At 37.6% G+C, this 11,965-nt stretch overlaps 1 protein-coding gene across 1 annotated transcript; it reads left to right on the top strand.

Moving 5' to 3' along the window:
- The first annotated feature begins 4,998 nt into the window (after nucleotides 1-4,998).
- On the top strand, nucleotides 4,999-9,982 carry LOC104907133 (F-box/LRR-repeat protein At3g59210-like). Its single transcript, XM_048642669.2, is given in 5 exon segments — nucleotides 4,999-5,183; nucleotides 8,192-8,659; nucleotides 8,662-9,077; nucleotides 9,165-9,311; nucleotides 9,412-9,982. Coding segments are annotated over 4 exon segments (1,092 nt in total). The 5' UTR covers nucleotides 4,999-5,183; nucleotides 8,192-8,427; the 3' UTR covers nucleotides 9,709-9,982.
- The last annotated feature ends 1,983 nt before the right edge of the window (nucleotides 9,983-11,965 follow it).

Here is an 11,965-nt window from a genome sequence, read left to right as displayed (position 1 = left end):
AACATGGCTCAAATTATACTGGACTCGGCTAAGCTTGTTTATCGATTAGCCCGGCTCGGGTTGTGAATTCGATAAGTGAAGCTCAGCTCATATTGGCTCGGGATCGATTTGAGACAAATTAAAAATAAATCAAAACATTAAACCAAACAAAAAAAAGTTACATTCGACATTTAAAAAATTATTGACAGATCTTGTAGAATTGTAGACTAAATTCAAAAAGTAACATGAATGAAAATATTTTATTTCATTTCTACATACTAAGCAAATGAATTACTTACAAATATATATAAATAAAAAATCGACAAACTAGCTAGATATAAAAGGATACAGAAAGAAAACACATGAATTGTTTAATGTAAAAAGTTGTATAAAAAGATACGTATAATAACATTTTTTAAGTGTTTTAGCCTATAATAACTTTTTAAAGTGTTTTACGATATAATAATCTTTTTATATAAAATAATAATCGATCCTGTTCACGAGCTTTTGGAGCCGAGTTTGGCCTCGTTTGTCTCGACTCGTTAATATATATCTCGAGTCGAGCCCGAACCGAACTACCACGAGTTGAGATTTGACCGAGGTTTGTTCTCGCAATAATTTTTTTATTTAAGGTATCTTTTCGTAAAAAATTATAGAAGTAGGTTTCTCACAAATTTCATGTTTTAGAAGTTTGAAAAAATCCAAAAAAATTGAGAACAAAGGGATCCTAAAACTCTAATGGCTCGTTTGGTAGTCTTTAATAAATTGCGATAATGGGAATGAATTTTAAGTATAATTGTACAAGTGTGGGAAATATGTGTTAACCCATTGTAGGTTAACCTGGCATTCAATATATATAGTGTTTATATTACAGACCTATGACTAGTAAAGTACCATTCTACCCTTTACAATATAATATTATCCCTTTACATATATAATTATCCAATACACCCCTCAATCTTTACGGGGTGAAACAACGAATGATGGTACGATGTTTAGTAAATAAGTCAGTAGATAGGCCTTTAGTAAAAATGTCTGCAACCTGAGACTGAGTAGGAACATGTCGAACAATAAGACCTCCCTTGGCAACCATTTCTCGAACAAAGTGATAGTCAACATCGATATGTTTGCTACGATCATGATGAACTGGATTAGCAGTGAGATAAGTAGCAGAGACATTGTCGCAATAGACAATCACAGGACGACGGAAAAAATGGCCAATGTCAGCAAGAAGTTGCTTGAGCCAAATAGTTTCTGCAGCTGTGTAGCAACTGCCCTGTATTCAGCTTCAGTGGAGATTTGGAGACAGTAGGTTGCTTTTTAGAAGCCAGGAAATTAAATTCTTCCCAAGAAAAAACAGCATATCCAGTAGTAGAACGCCGTGTGTCAGGACATCCTGCCCAATCTGCATCAGAATAGGCAATAACAACAGTAGGAGAACTGCTGCTATATAAATATAATCCATAATCCAGAGTCCCCTGCAGATATCTGAAAATTCTTTTACACATGAAGGTGAGTAGTACGAGGAGCATGCATAAACTGAGACACCATATTAACAGCATAAGCAATATCAGGACGAGTCATAGTTAAGTACTGCAATGCACCAACCATACTACGATAATCTGTGGGATCAGCAAGAAGTTCTCCATCAAGCAGAGACAATGTTACTCTAGAGACAACAGGAGTGGTAACTGGTTTAACAGTATGAAGATGGAATTTACGTAGTAAATCAGAGACATACTTATGTTGAGACAAAAATAAACCAGAGGGAGTACGCACAACCTGCACACCTAAGAAATAATGAAGATCCCTTAAATCCTTCATAGCAAACTGAGAAGAAAGAACATAAATGAATTTGGCAACAAGAGGAGGACTACTACCAGTAAGGACAATGTAATCAACATATAAGAGAAGAATAATGAGATGACCATGATATCAGAGTAAACATAGAAGTGTCACAACTGCTGCACTTGAAACCAATAGATAAAAGAAGTTGCTAAACCGAGAAAACCAAGCTCTAGGAGCTTGTTTCAAACCATAAATGGACTTACGAAGACGACAAATATGAGTAGGTTTAGATGGATGAATAAAACCAGGAGGTTGACGCATATAAACCTCTTCATTGAGAAAACCATGAAGAAACGCATTTTTGACATCTAACTGACGAATAGACCATTTAAGAGAAATAGCAATAGTAAGCACCAAACGAACAGTAGTAGGTTTAACAACAGGACTAAAGGTTTCAAAGTAATCAATACCTGCCTGCTGGTGATTGCCAAAAAACAAGTCTGGCTTTGAACCGTTCCACAGAACCATCAGAATGATATTTAATCCTGTAAACCCACTTACAACCAAGTAAATTCTTATCATAGTTGCGAGGTACCAACTCCCATATGTCATTTTTAATTAAAGCATTATATTCATCTAACATAGCTTGACGCCAACGTGAGTCTTTAGAAGCTTGTTTAAAATTAGTTGGTTCAGGCTCTACAATTTCAGTGTTTAAGTTCATTAAGACACGAGGCTTAGACACACCATCTTTAAGGCGAGTAATCATAGGATGTTTATTAGAAATAATGGGAGAGGGGAGACCAGCACTAGTACAGAAAAGGCAATTTGCGTCGGATGTGAGGCGCCTATTTGCGTCGGACTTTGGTGCGACGCCAAAGCCCTCGACGCAAATGACTCAGAAACGATCTGCGTCGTATGCGGAAACGACGCAAATGGTTCACCTATTTGCGTCGCACCTGTATAGGTGCGACGCAAGTGGATCTTGCTAGCCAAAACACCAAGCTCAAAGGGTAATTTGCGTCTCACATCGCCTAGGGTGCGACGCAGATGAGTAATTTGCGTCGCACCTTGGGCCACGTGCGACGCAAATTGCAATTTTTTTTAAAAAAAAAAAATTTTTTTTATTAAAAAAAACTAACAAATGCCAGAAATTCTACACAAATTCCATCATGAATCAACAATAACGAATGCAGTAATTTAAAAGGAAATGAATACTGTACAAAAAAACTAATAACAATACAAACTACAAAGGTAATGGACTATGGAGATGTAAGAGATAGAGGATTGAAAATCAAATAAAACTAATAACAATACTGTACAAAAATTCGACCAGATCTAGGCAACACAAACCACATGTATCGGAAGTAGGGGTAGAGGTAAGATTGTTACTATTTGATGAATTACTCCCTGCAGACGACAAATTATTAGTAATATAATCTAGGCAAGGCATACTATAGGATGACAAGTTAGAAAATTTACTTATACCATTTGAGCGTTCCCGATTACCATTGTTGTTGTTGTTTCCTCCAGGGCCGCGATTAGTATTGTTTCCACCATTCCCACTATTATTATTTCGAACATTGTTGCTCCCACGATTATTATTACCACCTCTGTTTCTGTTATTTCTTCCCCGATTTCTCCCTCCAGAATTATTCTGGGAGGAGGAATTTGAACCAGTACCAGTAGATTTAACGGCAAGTAATGCATGATGGGACCATGGATCAGATGCATCCTTAGAATTTATCAATCTTTGTTCATGCAGTAACAACTTGGGACGCAAATCATCAAAACTAATTGGAATGGATAATGCAGGAGGGTAGTAACTATATGATCGTACTCAGAATCACTCTAAACCAAAAAGGGTATACTGCACTAAATCCTGGTTCGACACAGGACATTGAATAGCAGCAAGGGAATCAGCAATCACCTTAATCTCACGTAAATATCCATCCATGGTCTGGGAAGCAGTCTTTTTAATACGAGTAAGACGACCCTTTAATTCCATTGATCTGGCCATACTAGCATGCATAAACTAGTCTGTAATCTAGTCCAAATTTCCACAGAAGTAGATAAATCATGCACATCTACAAAAACATCCCTAGAGAGTGTGGAAAAATCCAAGATTTTATTTGTTGATCCACACGCAAATATTCATAGAACTGATTATTAGGAATAGAAACACCATGTCTCAACAAGAACAGTTGCAGGGGGAAACGTAGCAAAACCATCAACCATACCAAGTAGATTATGGGAAAGTAATAAACAAGTAATTTGGGTTTTCCACAATAAATAATCCTCAGGAGAAGTTAGAGTTATTGTTACCAAATTAGTCAGATTAGGCGCCGATAATTGTGGAAGATTGAAGGAATAAGCCGGATTAGAAAAGCTGGCCTGGGGTGTGGAGGTGATATGGGGCGACATTGAAGAAAGTGAAACAGGGAGGCTGGAGAACATGGCTGGATTTGCGCCAATGTGGGAGACGGCCTGAGAGGTGGCCATGAAACCTGCCGGGAAACCTGGCGGGAAGCGCGGGGAGACACGCGTCACAGAGGCGGGGGAGGAAACACCGTAGTGGATGGTGGAAGGACCGACGGACCATGGCTGGGCGAAATGGCCAGCATACAGGTTTGTGAACGCAGCAGCAGCGGTGGGAGAAAACTGCGGCGAGGTCGTCGGAGAGGCTGCGGTCAGCGCCGGCGAGGGCAACGGGACGCCTGAGGTCGACGCCGGCGTGAGCTGGGCAGCAGTCGATTGTGCGGCGGAAGCAGGCACAGATTCCATGAAGAGAGAAGAAAAATCGTGACTTGGAAAAAAAAACGGTAGGTTGTTTTTTTTTTCTTTTTGTTTAGGAAAACCTAAGCTGTGATATCATGTACAAGTGTGGGAAATAATTGTGTTAACCCATTATAGGTTAACCTGACATTCAATATATATAGTGTTTATATTACAGACCTATGACTAGTAAAGTATCATTTTACCCTTTACAATATAATATTATCCTTTACATATAATATTATCCAATAATAATGTTATTAGGGAAGCACTGTTAAAATTTTCATGGGGAGACTTCTGTGGCTAGACAATTTCACTCCTAAACTTGTGTTTTTGTCTCTAACGGTAAGCAATTTTCATTACTACCTATTACCACGTACAAGATGATATTGGATGGAAATGAAAATTCAAGAATAAAAGTAGACATTTTAAGATAAATTAGTATTACAAATAGACAATGATATACAACCCCAATACACAAGACCTAGAATGAATTGGGCGGGCAACCTGCAATCATGTACAAAGGAGATGACTGATGCCATGCGAGAGAATTGTCATCCACTAGTCACACATGATGACATGACAGTGTTTTCATGATTTCATCTTCACCTGCCTCCGGAGAAAACAAGTTATGCGATTAAGTAATGTTTCTGATCCTTTCTATTAATTGTTTTCTTGATTGCCCATTAATCGATGTTTTCCATTCTTCAATTCCGATTTTTGTAAGTTTTCATGCTTGCGCTACATTACATATGCATGAAATTTTCCAATTAAACTTGTTATAAACTTGAGAATCTTTATCTTGTCCAAATCTTAAAATTATCCTGTAATTGTGCTTTGCTTAGTGCTGTGCTGCCTTAGTACACATATACTATGTCGTGAAGGGCATGACTTTCAACTCTCAAGTGTAATGTACAAAATTAGTTGCTGAATGTGGTATATGTTAGTTAGGGTGTGTTCTTATCTCGAATTTTGCTGAACTTATTAGAGGTTAATTTAGAAAAATCTAGATGTGTAATGAAAAGTATAGTGTATGTAGCCTAGAAAAATCTTGTAAAAATCCAAGATATGTGATGTAGAAATAAGTAATATTAGACAAGTGTAGAGAATTCTAGAAACTAGGATACAACAACTATAAATCTGTTATATGTGTGCGCCAAGAGAGCTCCAAAAGATATTAGGGAGGTAGAAACAAGGGTTATGGAGTACCAAAGAGATAATTGAGAGATATGGGCTCTCGCATAAATAGTTGTACAATTCTGATTAATGTAATCAATGAGCTAATCAAGAGAGCTCCACAAAATATTAGGTAGGTAGAAACAAGGGTTATATCAAAGAGATAATTGATAGATATAGGCTCTCGCATAAATAGTTGTACAATTCTAATTAATGTAATCATTGAAAATATAATTTTGTTATATTATTCAGTTTCATTAGAATTTTCGTCTGCGCCCTCAAATTTCTATCATTTATCATTTATTGTATTTGCATATTAGAATTCTGTCTTTTTTTCCTTAGTGTTTGAGAAAAATGAACAAGTTTTCATGGAGTGAATTCTACAGGTGGACCAAGAAAATATGCTTATGGCCTATCTTTTATAGAAGTGTAAACTTTCATCGTAAAAACTTGCGGACACATTTTCCCTGTATGTGGGTGCAAATGTGCTATTATAGCTATTTCATGTTCCATTCACTTACAATTAGGCTTTTCATGAACCCTATTTGGGAGGTATTATGGCGAGTGGAGTATCACTCATGAATACATATATTGGTCTGAAGACATGTTCTTCGTATACATTGAAGTTTTGATGGTATACATGTATAGTTGCATACTTGCATTGTAAAATTAAGGTTAAGCAAGCCAACAAACTACTGATAGTTGGGTTTGAATGTGTTGCATCCCCCCTAGGAAGTAGTCATATTACTTTGAGCATGAGATATTACCTATTTGGTTCCTCTGCTAGAACTTTAAACGCTTTCCTCTGTTTAGTGTAAGATAAAAAGTAAGTGTTCTTTTTTATGTTAGGTGGAAGGTGATTACTATTTTAGTGTTAGTTTGTAGCTAGTATATGATGATATGTGTGCAAAATCAAATATGGAGCAAATGTAAGCATGACATACTACGCAAAAGTACGCATATAAAAGATGATTCGGTGCGAATAGAGAAGCATTTCATTTGATTAGATAGTTATAGTATTTTCTATCCAGTGAGTGAAAAGTTCGATCAACTATAGTTTAATACTTTAATGCGTACATGTTTTGTAGAGGGAAAAGCAGTTCTATTATGTATTGTACAACAGAATGCTTTTAAATTATATCGGGAATGTCATCTCATTAGATCGTCGAGTTCCTTATTGTATCAGAAGATTCTTTACCTACCCCAAGCCTCTTGTTAATGGGTAATCTTCATGATTGAATCCTTAAAATCCTTCTACATATGTCCTATGCGTTTGGTCTGCCCTGGAAAGTGGTTTCTCTTTTGTTCGATCTGAAATTTGGAAGAACCGAAACCAATTTACCATGAAAGGCGAACCCCTTGATAATCCCAGTCATATCATCAAGCTAGTGACCTTCAATGCCTGGGAGTTTCATTTGACCCAATCATGCATCTTGGCTTCCAGGATGTCAAATTCAGGCTGTTGTGCTTGCCCCCCTCCTCCTAATGGGGTGCAATAAAAATGTTGATTCCTCATATGTAACTAAAAGTTTCCCCACGGGTTTGGCGAGAGCATGGAGAAACTCACAAGACATTGGGTGGGTAGACTGAATAAAGTATGCCTCCAATGTTATCTTAGGAGAGGTTCTGGCTATAAAAGAGGGCTTGGATTTGAGTCGAATGAGGCAATTTCAATGGATTGTCATTGTCTCTGCGTGTAAAAAGGCAACTGATTTTTTACATTGTGAGGACATTTTACAATTTGAACATTTAAAAGGGACGAGAATCGTCTTGCAGATGGTTTTGGTTAAGGAATGCAGAATTTCAGATATAAACTGTAGTGTCCTGTATATTTTGAGGAGCCTTTTTCCTGTTTGTAGGGAACTCTGATACTTGACTATTTTGACTATATTCAAGCTGATACAATGTTGTGTTTCTGTGTCAGGTGAAAGATGAAAATTATTCCATTTTGTAGCTAGTGTAGTAGAAATCAAATTTGGAGCAAAAGTAAACAACTAAACATGGCATCCTACACAATACTACTCATATGAAAGATGACTCTGTGCAACTGATAAAGCATATGGTTTGATTAGATAGTTTGATCACGGCTTCATACATGTTTTGCAGAGAGAAAAGTAGCTTCATTGTATGTTGTTCAAAGGGTTCTATATTTTACTAGAATGTGATCTACTTACACAATAGATGCTTTAATATCGTATATAGAAGAACTTTGTTTGTTTATAACTTCTACCACAAAGTCATCCTTCTATAGTAAAGATTATAGTATATACTGCTAAATAAAGACGAGAAAAGTTAAATATCAAAAGCTGTATTTGATGGACTTTGTCAGCCATGAGTTAGCTGACTCCATCATGAGTATCTGTTGGATGTTGATATATTTTTCCCTGTCATCAAAGTAGCATTCTGCAGTAAATTGTATTGATGTGCTTTTTGCCGTTATTTTTCATATCACTCTTTTTTTCCATGGATACAGGCCATGAATTCAAGCACGAACTGCCATGAGAACTTGAAGGAAGTCAAATATGTGAAGGAATTGACAGAATCAGTCATTTACCAGATACAATACTTGCACATATACTTTCTAATAGTATTCTATCACGCAGATGGAAGTATCTTTTCACTCTAATAACCAACTTCGACCTTGAGGAGACATTCACGTTTGATAGTAGAAGTTCGAGCACTTTCAAGGATTTTGTGGATAGAGTTTTGATGCTCAGCAAGCCCACACACATCACCAAATTTCGCCTCAAAACTAATCCTGGTTGTAACTGCTCAAATGTTAAGACATGGATTGAGTTTGCATTACTTCATGGAGTTACGGAGCTTGATATCATCACATGGGAGTCTGAGTTTAGCATGCTACCAGTATCACTTTTTGTTTGTGAGACACTGGTGGTACTAAAGTTGCATGCAAGATCGGAAATGGAGTTTCCTGTACTCTCTTGCTGCCACGTCTAGAATTCCTACAACTTCAGTCTGTTATATTTACTGAAGAATGCTCTCTCAACAACCTCATTTTTGGCTGTCCTATGCTCGAGGAATTGTTCCTTGGAAGTGACTGGGAAGATGTTAATATTTCTTCTCCGAATCTAAGACGTTTGACTATCAATTTCAGCGATGGGATACCATACTATCACAGATCTACTGTAGAGCTTGATCTTCCCAGTTTGCTATTCCTAAATTATGTGGATTTCCTGGCAGTACAATACTGCTTAAAGAATATGAACTCTCTCGAGGAAGCTCTTATTGACATTGTATTGGACATGAAAAACTCATCTGAGAAATTCGATTCAGTTTCAGGTCTCATAAATGGAGTCTCTAGTGCCAATCATCTGTGCCTCACTGGTACATGTCTACACGTAACTCTTTAACTCATGCCCCTACATTCTTTTGTTCAATTTGTGGTTAATGTCAGATTCTTATCTCATCTTCTTTGTTGGGTGGAGGCTCTATTGCGGGGCCAAAATAAGCTGCCAACCTTCAATAACTTGTCTTGCTTAGAACTTGGATTGGATAGATATACTTACTGGGAGGAAGACTTGCCTAAGTTACTGCACAGCTCGCCCATTCTTGAGAATCTTGTCTTCCCTGAGGTTAGTGGATAGCTTCTATAAATTGCAACTAACAATATTAACTGCTCTTATCCTTTAGAATCTGCTTCGTCTTTCTTATTTCTGTCTTGTTCATTTACAGGGAATCGTGTTTTCAGAAAGTGATGATGAATTTTGTGACATAAACTTCTGGAGCAAATTGCAAATATCACCTTCTTGTCTTTCCTCTCATCTCAAGACTATTACCATAGGGTTATTTAGAGGGATCGACGAAGAACTGAGGATAATTAAGTATCTACTCGGGACTGGGAAGGTGTTAATGAAGCTGATTGTGTACTGTAACGTCAGATCAAAGAAAGAGTATCGAGGACTAATGAAGTTGTGCAGAATAGGAAGATTAGCCACCAACGAGTGTTTAATTGAAGTAAAGAGATACTAGTATTGTTAATTGGTTTATGTTGTTGTCACCAGCAGCTTAACATGGTAATCAAACACGTGGTTTATTGGTCCCATGTTTTGAGGTTCTGCATCCAAGTGCAGGTGAACCTTAGTTTCGCATATTTTCTGCTAATTATAATGGTTCTTATTATAGGATTTTAACTTATGGTTGTAAAATGGACGAAGTAGCCTAAGATCTTTGCTTTAGAAACAAAATTCCAATCTTTGCTTGTAGCAGGAATTGATATGCATAGGCCTTACGTTACACTTCTCAATTATATAGCATTTGAATCTTTATCGCATAATACTACTAACTTTCATATCTAAATAAGTGACACACTTCTCCCTTTTATGTGAGAGTTTTATGAGAGAAGTAGGTCATATATTAAGATATGAAGGAAGACCATGTCGTGCCTGTATTTCTATAGGCCGTTACTCCGAATATATTTGAAGTCTTGGTAGATGTCTAGTTTCTTTGCAGTACCAATAATCTCTGCATTTTCCTTCTTTACTTCTCCCTGATCCCTACATGGCTACATGCATGTCACAGACTGATTTAGGGAGGTCAATGACAACTGCTCTTTGTGGTGGTTACAGCTCACACCACCTCCCTGTGGTTGCGACATGATAATGTTTTGAGGAGCCATTGTCAAATTTAGAGAAAAGATGTGTTGGAAATTGAAAAAATGAGCATTCTATTTAGAGACGGAGGGAGTATAATCAATAATGTATTGTTAGTAGGACGAATTATGGTAAGATGGATGAAACTTCCAACTTCTCTTCTTCCTCTTTGTTATCAAAAGGAGGATGATCAAGGAGATCTCAATTCTCCAAAGAGAACTTGTTCTTTTCCCATGACGATGTACCACCTAGAATTACTTTTGTGAACAATTGTGAGGAAGATAGATGAGTAAACCCATTTTATTATATGAGTAACTCCATTTTTGTCATATGAGTAACTCCATTTAATTTATGAGTAACCTCATTTAATCTTATGAGTAATCCAATTAATTCAAACTAGTAACCTCATTTATTTATACAAGTAACTTCAATAAATCATACAAGTAACCTCATTTAATCATACGAGTAACCTCAAAGGTTCAAAAAAGTAACCACATTTGTTTATAAAAGTAACCTCATTGAAGAGGCCATAGTCGCTCAAAAATGGAAACCGATCTACGCTAGTCGGAATGGTCCCATGCTTTCCAATTTATTTTTTGCGGATGACATTGTTTTATTTGCGGAAGCAAGTGTGTAGCAAGCCTTTGTCATACATGACTGTCTGCAGCGTTTTTGCAAGGCTTCAGGGCAAAAAGTTAGTTTACCAAAATCTCGGGTTTATTTTTCCAAAAACGTGAATGAGCAGTTGGCAACTTCTATTAGTGAAGAGCTTCATATTGAGCCAACGATGGATCTGGGGATGTACCTTGGTATGCCTACTATCACAAGTAGGGTCACAAGGGAAACATTTGGTCATATCTGTGAAAAGATTGACAGAAAGCTTGGAGGATGGAAAACAAGGTACTTGTCACTTGCAGGACGCATTACGTTAGCAAAATCTACACTCACAACCATGGCTAACTATTCTATGCAATCAGCGAAACTCCCACGCACAGTGTGTGATGACGTTGATAAAAAAGTGCGTAAGTTCATCTGGGGGGGTACCGAGGAAAAGCGCGCAATGCATCTTATTGCGTGGGAAACTCTTCAAAAACCACAGGAACAAGGGAGGCTATCTATACCTTCAGCTAGGCAAGCTAACGCTGCCTTCTTAACAAAACTTGGGTGGCGCATCCTAGCTGAACCGAATGCTCTTTGGGCACGTGTGCTTCGCGATAAATACTGTAGTGGCAGATGTGATATTGATATGTTTGCTCCCAAACCCGGAATGTCCAATGTGTGGCGGGGAATCACGGATAATGTTAAACTTCTTTGTGAAGGGACACAAGTGGCTGTTTATAATGGCACCACCACTCTCTTTTGGGATCATAATTGGGCCGACTCTGGCAGCCTTGTCGTCGCTTGCTACGCAGCCAATTCCGGATGAGCTCTTAGGTGCTACAGTCAATGAGATGTGGGACCCCATACAAGGCTGGAAGTGGGACTTGTTCGCGGATTATCTACCGCAGGAGGTGCTTAAGAACATCCAATCGTATGAATTGCGGGAGTCGGAGGATTATGGAGATTTATTATACTGGCGAAAAGGTAAGCAAGGGAAGTTCACCATCAAATCTGCCTTGTGTCTCATGAAGAATGTT

Source organism: Beta vulgaris, chromosome 4 (assembly GCF_026745355.1).
Source record: "Beta vulgaris subsp. vulgaris cultivar EL10 chromosome 4, EL10.2, whole genome shotgun sequence".
NCBI classification, from domain to species: Eukaryota; Viridiplantae; Streptophyta; class Magnoliopsida; order Caryophyllales; family Amaranthaceae; genus Beta; species Beta vulgaris.
This window is presented reverse-complemented; position numbering and strand designations above follow the sequence as displayed.